The sequence below is a fragment of the Microtus oregoni genome, unplaced genomic scaffold, assembly GCF_018167655.1.
Source record: "Microtus oregoni isolate MIOR12 unplaced genomic scaffold, Mior012 000014F_ref0000157, whole genome shotgun sequence".
NCBI classification, from domain to species: Eukaryota; Metazoa; Chordata; class Mammalia; order Rodentia; family Cricetidae; genus Microtus; species Microtus oregoni.
Window position 1 is genome coordinate 50,972,443 of NW_024543073.1, and position 18,706 is coordinate 50,991,148.

At 50.7% G+C, this 18,706-nt stretch overlaps 1 protein-coding gene across 1 annotated transcript in view; it reads left to right on the plus strand.

The window, feature by feature from the left end:
* The window catches only part of Cacna1a (calcium voltage-gated channel subunit alpha1 A), a gene marked incomplete at its 3' end in the record, with an annotated part of 258,667 nt that overhangs the window by 26,588 nt on the left and 213,373 nt on the right, over positions 1–18,706 (plus strand). The window contains exon 2 of the mRNA XM_041663340.1: positions 16,241–16,540. Coding sequence (XP_041519274.1) covers positions 16,241–16,540 — 300 coding nt within the window. The remainder of the gene's footprint in view (positions 1–16,240; positions 16,541–18,706) is intronic.

Consider the following 18,706-nt stretch of genomic DNA (forward strand, 5'->3'; position numbering starts at 1 on the left):
TTATTCTTTACACACACACACACACACACACACACACACACACACTCAGGGCTTCCTTGGCTCCCCACCCTGGGCTGAGGGATCCAGAATCCTTCTGTTTCTGCTCCTCCCAAATTTAAGGTTATGGACACATGCAGTCACACCTGGCTTTTACTTGCATCCTGGGATTTGAACTCAGGTCACCTGAGCCACCTCTACTCCAGCTGGACTGAGTCATTCCCTTGTTCTAGGAGCAACTCCTAGGAAGGTGGGCCCACCCGAAGTCATGCTAAACCCATAGGCAGAATAATTAATCCTTTAATGAGATATGTACTTTTTCCTCCCCAGAATTCCTGCCCCAAGTGCACAGGCTTTACCAGACCACACGGCTGCACCCACGTAACTTGTACGTCTCTCTGATTTTCTATGTTGAGAAAACTGTAACTTTTCTTAAACATCATCATTGAGAGTTTCCTTCCTCTTTCTCTAAAGTGTCCCTCCGTGCCGCGTGGCTGCCCTCCCAGCTCCAGCGCCTTTCTCCCTTCGCTCTCCACCCACTCCTCCAGGAAGCAGCTCAAGTGTGCAGCTGATCTGCCCTGGGGTTTTCCTTTAAACACTCCCATTTGAGCCCACGTCTAAATTATTGTATTAATAAGGCCAATAGCACCAAGAGGGAACCCCAATTTCCCCTGTATCATTTGGTGAGCATGAAGGGACCCCAAAATTCCAGCAGCATTGTTCTGCAGATTGGACAGTAAGGGCCTTTGCCAGCAGAGCCAACCTTTAACATGGCTCTAAGGTTTAACATGGGTACAGATGCTGGGCCTGCGTGGTGGTGATGCTGGGCCTGCGTGGTGGTCACAGCTTTTACCTCAGTGTTCAGGAGGCTGAGATGGGAGGATGTTGTGTTTAGGGTCGACCTGAGTTACATGAGACAAAGTTAAAACAGGACTGGAGAGATAGGTCAGCGGGTAAAGGAGCTGGCCACCCACGGAGCTGGCCACCAAGCCTGATGACCATCCCCAGGCCCCACACAGTGGAAGGAGAGAACCGATTTCCCCAGTTGTCTTCTGCCCTCCACTTGCATCCCCCACATGCCCAACACAAAAGCGCATAAATAAATATAGATAATAAAATTGAAGTGCAGGCGTTGGAGCCAGCCTTTCTGGCTTGAACTTGGGCAGTGTTCCCTGGCTATGGGAACACAGGCATTACACAACTCTTTGGGCCTCGGACTCTGGGAGGCTCAGCAAGTTAGAGCAAATGACATCAGTGACTTAGTGCCAAACACAGTTGTCACCACCTAGACAAACTTCCACATCAGCTCTTCTTCTTTGCCTAAACTATGTCTAGGTTTTAAGAATTTTACTTCACATACGACATAGTCCCTGGAAGGCCCCCACGCCAAGTTGGCTCCCTGTCTCTTTGGGGTGGAGCCACACTGAGCTGCAGTGCAGGGATTGGGGTGAAGAGTGCTGTACTGTTGAAGGCGTGCTAGCCATGGATGGGGTGCTTCTCGGGGATGCACGAGACCCTGACTCCATCCTGGGCACGGAGAAAGGCAGAGAGCAGGGAAAATTCAACCGAGCGCAGCAGCCCCCGTGTAGTTACCATTGTGATGATTGTACAGCTGATTTAAGAAACTGGCCTCAGAATGACATTCTTGGCTATTTATACATAGATGTAACCTTAGTTTTCCATGTATAAGAAAATGGCCAAAGCAGGTGCGTTTGCCACCTCAGGTTGATATAACACCTGAGATAAGCCACAGTTTCCCGTGTCTCCAGATTTGGAGGGTCCATGGAGCGATCAAGCATCTCCAGCGCTCTGAGTCCTAGAGGAGGAAGCTGTGGCCCCACCGCTCCCCATAACCCACTTTCCTCCCTCTGGGCCTCAACTCTAAAGCCTCCAATACTTCCCGATAGTCCCCCTGGGGGACTAAGCCAGACTTCTAGTTCAACGCTCTAGGTCCACATGAATTCAGTGCTGGTGGAGGCCAGAAGAGGGTGTCGGCTTTCCTGGAGCTGGAGATTTATGTGCTTCTGAGTGCCCAGAGTGGGTGCTGGGAACTGAACTCAGGTTTTCTCCAATAGCACCCAATGCTCTTAAGCCTTGAGCAGCAGCAATCCATCCACCGGGATTATTCTTTTGCAGTCTACTGGTGAGACCTCACCAAGGTCCCTTAAGTTCCTTTCAAGGACAGTGACCCCCAATGATCCCAGCTAAGCTCTGCTTTCCCATCACCCCCTACATATGGGACCAACTCGGACTCCGTCCAAATCACCGCAGATGCTTTGGAAGGCCTGAGGTCTTCAGTGGGTGCACACCACAGAAGAAGCCTTCACGACAGCCTTGAAGTTTCTGTGGCTGTGGCACTATGGAAGCTGGCTTCTCGCTTACCCAACACATCCCAACACGTCCTTAGGAGTTGACAGGGACCTCTCCATGACATTTACACATAGAGCCAGTCTGAAGAAGCCCTTGCCATCTGGAGCGTTGCAACTTCCTCTGCAGTAGAAAGGCTTGCTCCAGAGGAGAGCTCGCCACCCAAGAGAGCATTCCAAACTAATGCACCGTACCTGTGCAGTCCTATAAACAGCTACTAGATGTGTGGTGTGTTTTAAATTTTCCTTTTAAGAAATATGTAAATGATGTTTAATTATGTGTGGCAGGGTGGGGGCTGTGTGCACATGCCACTGTGTGTGTGTGTGTGTGTGTGTGTGTGTGTGTGTGTGTGTAGGTCAGAGGTTAACTTGAGGCTTGAGTTAGTTCACATGGATCCCAGGGGTTGAACTCAGGTCATCAGATCTGGCAGAAAGTGTCTTTATCTGGGGAGCCATCTCTCTGGCCTTAAAAAAGAAAATCCCTTCTTTCTTATTTATTCATTCATTTACGCGTGAGATTTGAGTAGAAATGTGACTATTTAAATGATTTATCCCTCTTCCTTTTATGTGCACTGGCATTTGATCTATGTGTATGTCTAGGTGAGGGTGTCAGATTCCCTGGAACTGGAGTCACAGACAGTTGTGAACTTCCATGTGGCTGCTGGGAATTGAACCCAGGTCTTCTGGAAGAGCAGCCAATGTGCTTAACCACTGAGCCATCTCTCCAGCCCTGAAATATGGCTTTTATGACTGAAAAACACATTAGGGCTGGAGAGAAGCTCAGTGGCTAGGAGTGCTTCCTGCTCTTACAGAGAACCTGAGTATCCAGATCCGGCGGGTGCACTACCACAGCCTGTGATGCCAGCTTTGGGAGATCCAGCGCCCTCTTTTGGCCTTCACTGGTACTGCACTTTTTGTGCACATGCTAACTCAGACACACCTACACATAATTTAAAAATAAATGTAAATCATTTTCTTTTTCTTTTCATAAATATTTTTGAGGTTATACTATAATTACATCATTTCTCCCATCCTTTTCTTCCCTTGAAATCTTCCTACAAATCCTTCCTTGCTTTCTTTCAAATGCCTCTTTTTCTAATTATTGTTGCATATGTGTGTGTCTCTATCTGTCTGTCTATCTATCTATCTATCTATCTATCATCTATCTACATATATGTTCCTAAATATATCTAAATATATAATACAACCTGTGAAGTCTGTGTACTGTCTCTTATACGTATGTGTTTTCAGGGCTGAGCATCTGGTACTGGATAAGAAGTTGGTATTCTCTCCCCTGGGGGAGACTGCTTGACAGCTCTCAACATCCCTAAGTTGTCTGTGGTTCTCTGTCTAGGGCTCATGAATTTCCCCTTCCACACTAACATGGCTTTTGGTGCTGCCCAAACAAATTTGTTTTTTAAAACTAATGACACATTCTAAGCCAGATACAGTGGTGCATGCATTTAAACCCAGCACTTGGGAGGCAGAGGCAGGTAGATCTCTGTGAGTTCAAGGCTAGCCTGGTTGACACAATGAGTTTCAGGCCAATCAGGATTATGTAGTGAAATCCTGCCTCAAATACAAACAAACAAACCTAAGCCAAAACCAAACCAAAACAAGAAAACTCACATTTTAAATCTGATTTACTTTTGTTTGTGTGCATGTGTGTGCATACGTGTTTCCTGGCTAGTTTTATGTCAAGTCGACACAAGCAAAAGTTTCTGAGGAGGGAACCTTAGCTAAGAAAACCTTCCATAAGATCAGGCTGTACACAGGCCTGCAGGCATTTTCTTAAAACCCATGGAAAGCCTGGCTGATAGCGGCTGTAGGAAGTGGGAACACCTGGCCAACAGCGGCTGTAGGAAGTGGGAACACCTGGCCGACAGCGGCTGTAGGAAGTGGGAACACCTGGCTGACAGTGGCTGTAGGAAGTGGGAACACCTGGCTGACAGTGGCTGTAGGAAGTGGGAACACCTGGCTGACAGTGGCTGTAGGCAGCCCCTCTGTGGCAATGGAAAAGATGCTGTGGCAAGAAGACAAGCCAACAACGGGCTACACCTTCCCTTCTATGAAAATTGTCCATCATTCCAACTGCCCATGTCATCATCAACTCCTCTCAATACTTGGCTGCAGCTTGAAGTATATAATTTTAATTGTCTCTAAAAATTTCCCTAGGAGAGGCAGGGTTAAAAGCACTGGCTGCTCTTCCAAAGGACCTGGGTTCAATTCCCAGCACCCACATGGTAGCTCACAACTGTGTATAACTCTAGTCCCAGGGATTCCACTCCCTATGTCCTCTGCAGACACTGCACACTCATGATGAAAAGACATATGCACAAGATAAAATAAAACAAACATTTGAAAAACAATTTACCTATGAATTTGATAATCTTTGAAGCTGTTAGAAACCTTATTTTCAATTAACTTAATCTTCTGATCATGCAGTGGTGATATTTATTTGGAGTTACAATGTAAATTATTTGAGTCGTCTACTATTTCATAACAAATTATCCCAGATCAGTCCCTTATAGTACCAGTTTTTGCCAGTCAACTGCCAGGTGTGACTGAGTGTCTTTCCTGATGCTGTACTTGGGTGTTGGGGACCTCTGGTCTCATCTGGAGGCTTGACCATGAAGGATTTACTCCTAAGCTGTAGCATGTGGAATTTGAAGGCTCACTCATGCCTCGGCATGGGGCTGTGTATGTGTGTGTGGGTGGGTGGATGACAGAGACAGAAAGATACACACACATACACACACATAGACACACACACACATACATACATACACACATACACACACACATACAATAAGGCTTCTGTGGCCCGACCTCCTGATTGCCACCCACCACTGTCACTCTCATTGCCATTTACACATTTGAAGTCTGTGTCTGTGCCCCATCCGCTCTCAAGGGGACACGATGGTGCACAGTTGTAACCACAGCACTGAGAGACCAAGGCATCAGTCCAGGAGCTCAAGGCCAGCCTGGGCCACACAGTGAAACTGTGTCTCAGAAAAGCAAAGCAAGGAATGGGGAAGCTGACCTGTGGGCAAAGGCGCTTACTTACCACCGAGACTGGCAATCTGAATTCTGTCCCCGGGACCCACAGGGTGGCAGGAGAGAGGTGACTGTTGGAAACCCACACACAAGCAAAAAATGTAATGTAAAAACAAATCAGTAGGTGACAGTGGGTGAGGGCCACCGGTCGCCATGAAAGAAGCCACCTTCCACATTGGCAGAGGAGAGTTTATTCATTATTTGTTTCTTTAAGGCAGAATCTCATGAGCCCAGGCTGGCCTCAAATTCTCTATATAGCCAAGTATGCCCTTGAGGTCCTGATCCTCCTGCTCCCAGCTCCTGAGGACTGGAATCGAGGCGGGCACCACTAAAGTGCGAGGCAGGGAACTAGCTCAAGGCTGCAGGAACACTAAGCAAGGGCTCCACCCACTGAGCCACATCCCCATGCTTTGAGGGAAGAATTTGAAAGACATTTAGTTGACAAGTTTTTGTTGAAAGCAAATAGTTCCTAGTTTCCACATATAATCCAGATCAGGCCAGAACTACGCACAAACATTGTATTTATCAATGGTCTATTTACAAGAACTTTCTATTTTGTTTTTCTGGAGAAACAAGTTTAGAGGGAATACAAAATGTTACTGGAAATGTCTCAGCCTGATCTTTTAGGAGAGCTCCCTCAACAGAACATATCTACCCCTCCCATGAGCCTCTTCAGCTGTGTGCATGTCCCAAACAGACAAACGAAAGGAAGACATATGGACAAAGGAACTTCCAGACACTGCTGTTGTGAGGTGGCTGGCTGGTTAAGATCATTGGCTGTGTTTGCAGAGGACCCAGGTTCAGTTCCCAGCACCCACATGGTGGCTCATAACAACCCGGAACTCCAGTACCAGGGGACCCAATACCCTCTTCTGGTATAGGGGAAACTGCTTTTCTGTGTGCATACCCCACATGCTTACAAATAAAAATAAAACAAATCTTAAAAATACATGAAATAGCCGGGCGGTGGTGGCGCACGCCTTTAATCCCAGCACTCGGGAGGCAGAGGCAGGCGGATCTCTGTGAGTTCGAGACCAGCCTGGTCTACAAGAGCTAGTTCCAGGATAGGCTCCAAAACCACAGAGAAACCCTGTCTCGAAAAACCAAAAAAAAAAAAAAATACATGAAATATTGTTAATACTACTGTTAGGAATGCACAAAAGTATAACCATGAAGCAAGAAAATACTTCAGAAAAGGGATGCATTGAAACTGCGAATCATACTGAAATAAAAACGCACAACTTCAAACCTCAAAGGGATTAAAAGGTAAAGGGGAGAATGACCTCAAAGAGAAGAGAAAAAGTTAAGGCGATCAACGTGGAAAATAATAAATAGAAGGACCAGTTTACTTATAACGGGAGTTTAGGAGGCTAGAGAGCACAGACAGGAAGAAATCCTCAAAGAAATGATTCAAGAATGTTTTTCAGAACTGAAAGACCTCAGTTCTACATTGAAAACCATTCTAAGCATGCAAGGGCTGAAACAGAATGAACACCGTGACAGTAACTGTTTCAGAGCACAGTGGGGCTGAGTAAAGGAACCAGGGACAGGAGATTTGAAAAGTCCTGAGGTCCTCTCTCTCTCTCTCTCTCTCTCTCTCTCTCTCTCTCTCTCTCTCTCTCCCTCTCTGTAGGTAGGTGGGTGGGTGTTGCCCTTGGAGTCCAGAACAGGGTGTCAGATCCCCTGGAGCTGGAGTTACAGGCACTGTGAGCATCCCGCGGTGAGAGCTGGCAACTGAACTTGGTCCTTCCGGAACAGTACAGGCTCCTTCAGTGTGATGTCTCTCCAGCCTGTCACGCTATTCGTGCGGTACGAGGAGAGACTTGCAAGCACACACGTCTCAAGCTTCTTCTGGGGGCAGACTGCACTTTTCACAGCTGCCCGCATGTTGTTCTGTGTTTTCTCTTTTATAATTGCTGCTTTCCCAGAAAAGAGTGACAGCTACATTCTCATCCTTCGATGCGGTTTTCTGACTCACTGGACAGAACAAGCAGAACAGATTCTTCACCACTTCCCAGTATTAAATCACAGCCGAGGCTTCAGAGGGGACTTCCTCCAGTGAGGTAGAAACTTCTGGCATTTTTATCCCATTTACCCTGAACCCACAGTGTGGAGACCCTAAACAGAGGGACCACACAAGACAGAGATTCTAAGAAATCCTATTGTTTGGGCCTTTCCAGGCTCTGAGACAGCCCGTGACTGGGGAAACCTTTGATGTGTCCATTGCCCCCCACCATTTGGTAATATTGGCTATGGGGAGCACAACCCAGCAGACTCCCAGCATGAACCAGAGGCAGACACAGTTCTGTGTTATGAAGTTTGCGCAGCAACAAGTAACTAGGGGGCCTCTCGCACATCCTCTCTCAGAAAACTACTACAGGGTGACTCCATCACAGTGAGGGAGTGAACTAGTAGACAGGAAGCCAGGGTCCAAGAAGGAGCTAGGAAGAGCCTCTCACAGATGATGCCAGAGGGAATCTAGGTGCAGGCTGTGAGCCAGACAGGGTGCAAGGGAAATTTTACTGTCAAATTAAAAGTTGCTGGCAGAGGAAGAAAAGTTTTAAATTAGGACAAAATGGTTAACTGCAAAGAAGAGCAAACGAGAAGCAAAAGTGGTTGCTGTGCCTTCCCTTGAGACTGAGAAGCAGCTGGAGTCTGCTCAATGGCACCACCGCAGTCTTTTCCATCTGGATCCTTTTTATTTACTGTCTGGTTGCGGTGGGTGTGCGTGTACAAACTTGTGGGGGTCAGAGGTTGACATTAGGTTTCTGCCGCTACTGCGCTCCTCAAATTTTTAAATTTTTGTTACTTTAACTTGTGTGGCTGTTTTGCCTGCATGTATGTCTGTGCACCTTGTGTGCACAGTGCCCAGGGAGGCCAGAAGAAGGTGTCAAGTCGGCTGAAGCTATAATTACATGTAGTCGTGAGCCACCTTGTGTGCTGGGAATGGGACCTAAGTCCTCTGACACAGCAGCCAGGGCTCTTAGCGGAGGAGTCGTCTCTCCCGTCCTCTGCCTAGTGTTTCAGTGGTCAGGCCCAGCTTTCTTCTGTGGGTGCTGGGAATCTGAACTGTGGTGTGGGCCAAGTCTGGACAGAGGCTGGCTTCTGGCATCAGCTCCTCTCCTCTGGAATGCTTCCTAGATATTCCTCGCTGCGACATATATGTTCACGGGGAAGCAGCTTGCACTCCAACCTGCTTCTAAGCCTTTTGAAGGTCAGCGTTTGGCCCTATGTTCTATGCCACTTGGCCTCATATGTCACATTTTGTATAAGATCAGTTTAGGGGCCTGTGAAATGGCTCAGTCAATACAGGTGCTTACCACTAAGCCTGGTGACTTGTGTTCAATCCTTGGGACCAACATGGTCCTGAATGTTGACCTCCACATATGCACTGTGGCACTGTGCCCACCCACATTCTCCCTCCCCTCGTCTCTCTCTATCTCTCACACACACAAATCAATAAATGTAATAAAAAAGTTAAATACAATAAATGTTAACATGTACAATCAGTTTAAATACAATAATGATGTTGAAAAAAATAATGTCTAACAACTGGACAATTTAACATTGTTAAAAGAACGAAGTTCATTTACAGCGTGGTGATCATAAGGACAGCAGGGCAACAAGACAAGGAGAAAGGGCTGTCGTTCTGAGTGACAGCGCTCCACACAGCTGCTCACTCTGAGTCCCTGTGGCTCTGCGCAGGCTCCTCTTTCTTACCCCTCATTTCTCCAGACGTCTAGTGCCTTCGTGCATCCCACACGCTTGCTTCATTCTGTTTATTTATGTATTCAATCACCATTCTCAACTTGGGAGCCACCATCGTGGTCCATGCCTGCAGAACCACTGGGCACACAGCAGGCCCCCAGGAGGACAATGAGGCTGTGCACACAGAGTTTTATCTTGCTAACTGTTGACATATCCTCCTTTCCTTAAAGTTCAGACTTCCAAAAAATTGTACAAATAGCACAAAGAATTCCTGCATGCCCTTTGTCCAATTTCCTCAAATGCCAGTCTTCCCCACTTAGACTTAGGATCTCTGTGCCTCTCTTTCTCCGTCTTCTTGGGCCTCTGAGAGACCCAGTGGCCCTTTATTTAACCTTAGAAACAGAGTTTCCTGAAATAGACCAGTCTCTCTCATAAGCACAGAGAAAATGACCACACCCGGGAATTAGCATCAATCCATCATTATCCAATCTGCAGGGCACCAGCTGCGCTGTATAATATCCTCTGTCGCAGCATAAGGTCCTGCCCTGTGGCTGGATATGACATTATGTTTCCTTTCATTGGGATGGGTCACTCGGCCTTAAACTGTGCTCTTTACTGTGTCTCTTTACAACACTGTTCTGCAGCACATCCCTTCGTCTGACCTTGATTGGAAGCAAATTGTTCAAATTGGGCATTCTTGGCAGAGGGATGCAGAGCGGTGGCCTCCTTCCTAAGTCCCTGCTAATGTTGATCATTTGCTTGTTGGGTTGGGGCACCCAGCAGTAGAGCCCCTGCCGAGAATCCCCCAGTGAGGGGCAGGGTTGTGGCTCAGTGGTGGATCCCCTGCTGAGAATCCCTCAGTGAGGGGCAGGGGTGTGGCTCAGTGGTAGAGACCTTGTCTGGAATCCCCCAGTGAGGGGCAGGAGTGTGGCCCAGTGGTAGAGACCCTGCCTGGAATTCCCCAGTGAGGGGCAGGGGTGTGGCTCAGTGGTGGATCCCCTGCTGAGAATCCCCCAGTGAGGGGAAGGGGTGTGGCTCAGTGGCAGAGCACTGAAGGCCTGTGTGAGGACCATGGGCATTTCCAGCGCAGGTGGAGGCACATCTGAGGGCGCAGCTTTGACAATGTGCGCATGTCGTGTTATTTCTCGGTTTCCTATTCGTGCTTTTTAGACATTCCTGATAGTTCTTCCACGTTTTCTTGGTGGTTGCCCAAGTGCCTATTTTCTTTGATCAAACAAAACTCACGATGCTGTATGGCCCCCAGCCCCAAGATGGTTTCAAACTGTCTTTCTCTAGTGAAAAGAAGCCAGGCCCCTTGGAGATACAGCTTGTTCTAGGGCTGGGTGGTGAGGAAAATGTTGGAGAGACTTGTTTTGCCTGGAAATAAGGAAGTGGTTAGAAAGGGGTGAGGGGATAAAAAAGGAAATGGGGCAATGGCTCAAATCTAAGAGGCGAGGCAGGAGGATTGCTGAAAGTTCAAGGCAACCCTAGACTACAGTGAATTCACTATGTAGACCAGACAGACTTCTAATTCACAGAGATCTTCCTTCTGCCTCCAAAGACTGGGATTAAAGGTGTGTGCCCCCACATCCAGCTGGCTTTATCACACCTCCAAAGACCCTGAGGGTTAATACTGGCGGGTACCCAGCCAGAATGGTAGAGACCAATGCCTTTGGCCTGACCCCTTCTTGCAGCACAACATGGCTGGCTTTGCTGGTTAATTGTGTTAGTAGGCAGGGGAATGCAATCTGGGCTCATCTCATGGGAGCATTCATTTCAGGGCTCTGTTCAGTCACAGAAGAGCCACAGACTGCCACCACCTGACAGACAGATCCCAGCTGACGAACCAATGGTTGGGGCTTCTGGCCACCTGCTAGTCCAGCTAGGGGCAACTGACAGTCCAAGTCTTTCTCCCTGGTCAGCAGTGGTCACTGGTGTTGTCAAAGGCCCAGAAGTGACCTACAGTAGCCATTGAGATTCTGCAAGAAATTTATCCCTTTAGTTTAAAGAATGCTTTCATCTATGCAAAACCAATATCTGGTGATAATGTACCCAGAGCCCATCACTTTTTTTTTTTTTTTGAGACAGAATTTCTCTGTAGCCCTGACTGTTCTGGAACTCACTCTGTAGACCAGGCTGGCCTTGAACTCACAGAGATCCGCCTGTGTCTGCCTCCTAGTGCTGGAATTAAAGACGCGTGCTACCACATCTGGCCCTCGATGAATATTTTTAACACAAGGCTGGAATGTGACTGAGTTGGCAGAACACTTTCTCTGTATGTATGGGACTCTGGGTCCCACCCCAAGAACTGGGCTTGGTAGCACACACTCATAATCTTGGCACTCAGGAGGTAGAGTCAGGAGGATCAGAAACGTAAGGTCATCCTTGACTAGCTACACAGTGAGTTTAAGGCCAGCTTGGATACATGAGGCCCAGTCTCAGTAAACAAACAATAAATAAGCCAAGAAATTGAAGAAGCCAAGCGTGTTTACCTCCTGGCTGTAACTCCCACAGTGGAGGGCTGAGGCAGGACAGTTAAAGATAGTCTGGGCTACATGAGATCTCGACTGAAATAAAAAAGAGCATTTTTATTTTATTTTTAACTTCTTCTTAAATAATGTGCATGTATGACGCATGTGCATAGGTAGGGGTGTGTGTGTGTGTGTGTGTGTGTGTGTGTGTGTGTGTGTGTGAGAGAGAGAGAGAGAGAGAGAGAGAGAGAGAGAGAGAGACAGACGGGGTACACACATGGAGGCCAGGGAAAAATTTGTGGGGCAGCTTCTTTCCTCAGTCTTTATGTGGCAGACTTCAGGGATCTGACTCAAGCAATCATATCAGGTTTACAGAGAAAGTGCCATTACCTACAGAGCCATGTCACTAGCCCCCAAATCTGCAAAATAAACACCTTTGTACAATTGTCATCCATAGAGAGATGCCTCTTAAAGATCCTTTCAGGTCGGTCACCCCTTTACCATCAATGTGGGGACCACTTCAACCTCCCAAATGACAGAGCTTTGATTTGAACTTTATAGAGTAGAAATTATACATGGGAGCTGGAGAGATGGCTCAGCAGTTTAGAGCACTGGCTGCTCTTCCAGAAAACCTGGGTTCAAGTCCCAGCACCCACATGGCAGCTCAAAACTGTCTGTAACTCCAGCTCCAGGCTTCTGGCACCCTCACACAGACATGACGCATGTGCATAGGTAGGGGTGTGTGTGTGTGTGTGTGTGTGTGTGTGTGTGTGTGTGTGAGAGAGACACCAATAGGCATAAAACAAAAATAAATTGTCCATCTATGATCTATATATTATCCATGACTGGACTGACTAGATGGCTTAACGGGGGGCGGTGTTTGCTGTCGAGCCTGACAACTCGAGTCTGTTTTCTTCTGACTGCCACACATGCATCTGGGCAGGTGCGTGTCCCCACACAGACAGCATCCTGGGCATGTCTGTGGACATGTGTCCTCTTTCTTCTTAGACACACAGAGAATGGCTCAGCAGGGAAAGGCACTTGCTGTGAGAGCCTGATGACCCAGTTCTATCCCTGGCACCCATGGAAAGGTGGGAGGAGAGAACCAATGTCACGAAATTCTCCTCTAAACCCCCCCCCCCCCATGCGAGCCGTGCCGTTCGTGCCCACACATTCTAACAATAACAGTAATGATAAGAAACACAGATCCCGGAGCGTTCCACTGCTCACGGTCAGCTCAGATGTTTAGCCCTGGTAGACATATTCCATTTTTCTGAAATGCGTTTCGGATGGTCCTCTGTGCAGCATGGTGTCTAGGGGTTTGAGACTCACGGCAGTGGCTTAGATGAGGTTTTCAGTCTTTCTCAGCCTCAGTGTTTACAAGCGAATGGGGCTGCTGGACTGGGGAGCTGGCTCTGCTGGTGACTTCCTGGCCTCTCAAGCATGAGGACCTGAGTTGATTCCCCAAACCCTGTGTAGGAAGTAGGGAGTGGCGCCACACCCCAGGGCTGGGGAGGCGGGGCTACTGGGGAGGCGGGGCTACTGGGGAGGCGGGGCTACTGGGGAGGCGGGGCTAGATCAAATTTTTTGCTGTGCTTTGCTTATGCACGGGTTTTTGAGGCAGGGTTTGACACTGTCTCCCAGATTAGCCTAGAATTCACCCTGCAGCCCAGACTGTCAGCCATTGAACTTACAGCAACCCTCCTGCCTCTGCCTCTTGAATTCTCGAGAGACAGGTGTGTACCACTACATCTGGCTTGTTTTGACAAATTAAAAAAAAAAATCTTAAAAGTGCCCCTCCAAAGGCACAGAATTAAGAATTTATATACAGAGATTTTATTGTTCTAGAATATCCCAAATGAACTCAAATACTAATGTCCGTGTGGGCCAAGCAGGCTTTAACTAGCCGAAGACTTGCCTCGTTGTCCTGTCTCTACCCTTTTCACAATCAGCTTTTCAGTCTACAGACACTTAGCAAAGTTCATGATAAATCCCATCCTCCTGCCTCAGCCTCAGTGCTAGGATGATAAGCCTGCACCTATCAAACATGCCCCTTTATAATTGGTTTTCTCTTTCCTCCATGTGGGTCCCGGGAATTCAGTTCACGTCCTCAGGCTTGGTGGAGCCATCTTGCTCTTCACTGAAATCAACTCCTTCTTTTAGAACTTTTAAAATTTCATTTCATGGGCATGGGCGTTTTGCCTGAATGTGTGTGCATGTACCATGTGCCTTCCTGGTGCCCAAAGAGGCCAAAAGACAGCATTGGATCCCCTGGAACTGGAGTTACAGCTGGTTGTAAGCCACCATGTGGGTGCTGGAAATGGTACCCAGGTCCTCTGGAGGAACAGCCTGTGCTCTATGTGCCGAGCCACCTCTCTAACTTCCAAAACTATTCCTTGGTACATCTGCTTTAGAAGACAGTTTCGCATCTCGTAATCCTGAAGATACTAATGATTAGAGACAGAAAGGCCACCTATACGTAGCCTCACTCCACAAGCAGGCATGCTCGCATGCATATGGTGTCCCAGGCAATGCTGTGCTGTGGCCCCATCTCGAAAGAACCCAGATGCCCATAGAGAAGAAAGTGGACATACTGTGGGCTGATCTCTCCACAGAGTAGTACGCAGCAAAGAAAACGTATCACCCACAGCTATGGATGACAGCAGGCGAGTTTGAAAGTCGAAAAGATGACCCCAAGGAACCAGGTCCTGCAGAATGATGCTTATTATGGGGTCGAAGGGAGCCAAACCGCAGCTCCTGCTGAGGAAGGCGTGCTAAAGTCATAAAGCTAAAAGAATGATCAGGCAGTGGTTATAATGGAGCCAGCCCCCGTGTGGGCCTGTGGTCCGGTTTCTGGGGCGCTGACACCCACAAAGGTGGTGATTTCTCAGCTTGTTCATTTGTATTTTATTGTATGTTTCTCTGTGTTTATGGAATTTCCAAATGGGGGGGACAGAGGGCAGGTGGGGGTGATCCAGGCGCCTGGTAGAGATGGGGCCATGCCAACACCAGGCCAGCCGCCCTGTCTAGCATGCTAGGGCTCAGTTAGCGGTCTGCTCCTAGGAGCTCACAGGTGCTCCTGCCAGGGTCTCCAGGGTGACCTAAACATCAGCTTGGAAGCACCCCTAAGATCTGCAACCCTCCCAGAAGTGCTCTGAACCTTCCAGCTCGCAAAAATTGTCTTTTGCTCAACAGACCCTCATTTGCTCAGCGACGGCCACCCACACTAGTCCCTACACCAACCCTCCGTTCTTTAAGTTCTTCCTTCCAACTGGGCCCGCCTGGTTCTAGGCAGCAACACGGACCTGGGGTGGCAGGCAAGGTCCTCTGTGCGGGAGGATCTGTCCCGACTTCCCCCTGTGCCCAGCCGCGCCTGCTCCCGCGCCGGTGATTGGTTGCGCGCATAGCCGGGTGGGTCTTGCTCCAGGGCGCAGGGCCCAGGTCTAGCCCCGGATTCTGGCTGGGCAGCTCTCCCCTCGCACCTCTACTTTCAGCGGAACTGAGGGAGGGGGAAGGGGACGGGGAGAGAGGCGCTCGGGGGTGGGGATGCTGCCAGGCTCTGCCGCAGCCCGAGCCGCTGCCGAGCGGCGCACACCGCCCTCCCTCGCTCTTTCGCTCGCTCTCTCGCCTCCCCCCCCCCCCCCGTGGGGAATTTTCAAGACTGCGCTGCTGCAATTTCCCCCCGGCCGAGGCTGTGCCGCGCCTGGCTGCGCGCACACACGCTTCCGCGCGCAGAGGAGCCGGCGGCTGCTGAATCAGGAGGAAAACAGATCGGCTTTTTTCAAAGCCGGGGACCAGCGGCTCCCTGACGCCTCCGAGCCCCGCCGCGCCCCTGCGCCCCGCTCCTCCGCCCCCCGCTCTCCAACCGGGTTGGATTTGGGGGAGGGGCTGCAGCGTTTTCAGGAATTTTCTATTCTTTCCAGGTCTAGGAAAGTCAGCAAAACAGACGGACAGATCCTTCTCTGCCACCCTCCTCCCGTAGCAAAGACCTGGTTTTGGCTTTTTTTTAATTATTTAATTTTCTTCTTCTTTTTCAAATGGGCCGAGCCCACGCCTTTAGCAAGATGCCAAGCTGACCCGAACCTCCGAGGAATCTGAAGCTTATCGCTGCGTCCCAGGGAGGGGGGGGGGACGTCCTTCGCTTAGACTTCGCGTTTTAAAGGGGGTGTGCATTGGAACGTTGCTTTAAAAAAATCTTTTTACACTATATATTTTTTAACTGATTTTTTTTTAACTGAAAAAATTTTTTCCTCTCCGGAGTGGGTGGCCGGGGATCGCCTGGATCGCGTCCCCGGTTATTTTTGCCGCGCCCCTCCCCCGCGCCCCGCCCCCGCGCCCTCCCCCGCACCCCTCCTCCCGCCCGGGGTCACCGCCTCTGCCGGCATGTCCCGAGCCGCGCTCCCCGGCTCGGCCGGGCCGTCCCGCTCGTGAGCCCCCGAGCCGAGGCCGGGCGCCGCCGCCCGATGGGCTGGGCCGTGGAGCGTCTCCGCAGTCGCAGGTGCAGCCGCCGTCCCCACAGCCCGGCCAGCCTGAGAAGCGGCGGCGGTGGTGGTGGTGGTGGTGGCGGTGGCCGTGGCTTCCGCAGCGCTCGCCGCAGCAACAGCAGCCGCCGCGTAACCCGAGGCCCTTTGCTCTTTGCAGAATGGCCCGCTTTGGAGACGAGATGCCGGGCCGCTACGGCGCAGGCGGAGGAGGCTCAGGGCCGGCCGCCGGGGTGGTCGTGGGCGCCGCGGGCGGCCGAGGAGCCGGGGGCAGCCGGCAGGGCGGGCAGCCCGGAGCGCAGAGGATGTACAAGCAGTCGATGGCGCAGAGAGCGCGGACCATGGCCCTCTACAACCCAATCCCCGTCCGCCAGAACTGCCTCACGGTCAACCGCTCCCTGTTCCTCTTCAGTGAAGACAACGTGGTGAGAAAATACGCCAAAAAGATCACAGAATGGCCATATCCTTTGCCCCAGCCCGGGCGGCTGCGCCTCCCCTCCTCCTCTCCACCTCCTCCTCTTCTCTTTCTCCACCTCTTCCTCCTCTTCCTCCTCCACCCTCTGCGGGGCTGAGAGACCTGGGGGCTGTGGGAGCTGGGGGTCTCCTCGGCGGCTAGGGGCTGGAGATGAGGGCCCCGGAGCTGTGCGAAGCAGCCTCCCGGCCTGCTGGGATGCAGCTACAGAGCGAGCCTGCGAGTACTTAGGAGGCTCGGGACTCGGGGGAGTGAGTGGTTCCTTGCAAAGACTGAAGGTCTGGGTCTTGGGTCGCGCAGGGACACTGATGGGGGCTCTTCAGATGGGGTCTGATTTCTTCCGTTGGAGCCCTAGTTGGGCCAGTGCCTGGACGCTTTAGGGCCCACACGTGGGCCCTCCTCAAATCCTATAGAAAAGGTCCTCGGCCTCTCCATCCTGGTGTTTTACCTAAGGTGGGAGCCTCAGGCCTAGGGCATGGGACACCATGTGGCTTGGTGGTGGAGTCATCCCAGCCTCAGTGGCTCTGGGTGGGCCGCCAGCTGTATCTGGGGACTGTCCTGTTTCATGGTTTGGGGAACTGTTCCTCTGTCTCCGTGTATGCAAGTCCTGTTCCTCCCGTCACAGGTCAGAGCCCCTTCAGCGTTATCTTTTGGGGTCTAAACCTATCCAGCCGGTGAGGCCCATGGCCTGGGAAGACCTGAGGTGGGTTGTTCCAGGATGAGAGAAGGCAGAAGGAAGGAGAGGAAGTGGGCCCCTTTGAAGGGCTGCTTGTGGGCTTGGTGGGGTTTAGCTTCTCACACCCTGGGGAGCGGGGAGGGAACACCAGGAGGATCAGTCTCCATATAGGCATCTTGGACAGGTAGTCCCCCCACCACGAAAGACCAGAGGAAAAAGGCAAAGAGCCCTTTTTCCTCTGCTGAGGAGTGATTTCACACACACGGTGCCCCGAATTTCTTGAAGTCCTCCTTTGCTGCCCATAAACCTCGGCATCTGTGAAGACACAGGCAGGCGCGGGTGGATAGAGTCGAGGTTTCTCTGTCATCTAAGCATGACCCAGATTCCCGGTGTGGGGGGGGACACACCCTGCTCCCCAGGCTGGCTGGCCACCCCGCCATGCCCAAATGTACCTCTTTTCAGGCTCCAATTCCTTGAGGGCCAAAATGACACGGGCTGGGCAGATCCCATGAGTTTGCCAGGGGTCGCTAGCTTTTGGGTAATGGGTGGGGCCAGTCTGTCTCAGCCAGGACTGGGCCCTTTGGGCTCTTGGAGTCCCTGCTCAAAGAGCAGGATGGGTGCGTTCTCTTCTAGGGGCTCCAGATGGTTGGTTCCTGGGGCTGTGAAATTACACCGGGGGAGCATGAGGTTTTGGAGCAAGTGGCTTCTGTGGAGTCTGGTGAAAATTAAGATCTATGTAGTGGAAGGCTTCTTTCTGAGGGGTGTCTCCCTAACCATAGTGCTGTTGGTGCTTAAGGTAGGTGCCAGAATTTTGCTCCCTGAACTCCTCCTTGCCAAGGTTGGTCAGTGTGTCCTCCCAAACACTTCTAGCCCAGTAAAATGCTTAGAGGACATGTGACTTTAGTACCCAGACTGGAATCAGTAGCTGGGGCTTAGAGGACGCCAGAGGATGAGAACAGGCCTTCGGTCGTTCTAGGGACTGTCCGGGGAGCGACCACCGTACTGTTAAATGACTTCTGAAGCCTTCCAAGAGGAAGGAGAGGAGTTGGGGAGCCCTTCTGCTGTCCTCAGCTCACCCCATCCATCCCGGATGCTGCAGCTCTGAGAGCTGTCATAGCTGAGCTGAGCCTCGGGCACCGGAGAGCACCCCAGCCTTGTCTGTTGGCTAGCCCAAGCCTCACTCCCTCTGGGGAGCTTTGGGATGAGTGTGTGCAGTTTCCCGCCCTCTCTGCAGCGCTTCTGTTCCCTTTCTGGTCTGAAGAATTATACAGCCCCACTCCGGAAGGGGGCGCTTCCCATCCCAGGCCTAACCAGCCTCCAAGCCAGGTCATCATGCAAGGAGCTGCTTCCGGGAGGGGTGGGAGGGAGGGACGGAGGACCCGAGGCTGTTCCATCAAGAAATTCAGGCCGGTGGGAGGAGATAAAATAGATTTGCCTGGGAGTCAAGGCACTGCACAAAATACTGACTTAAAAAAAAA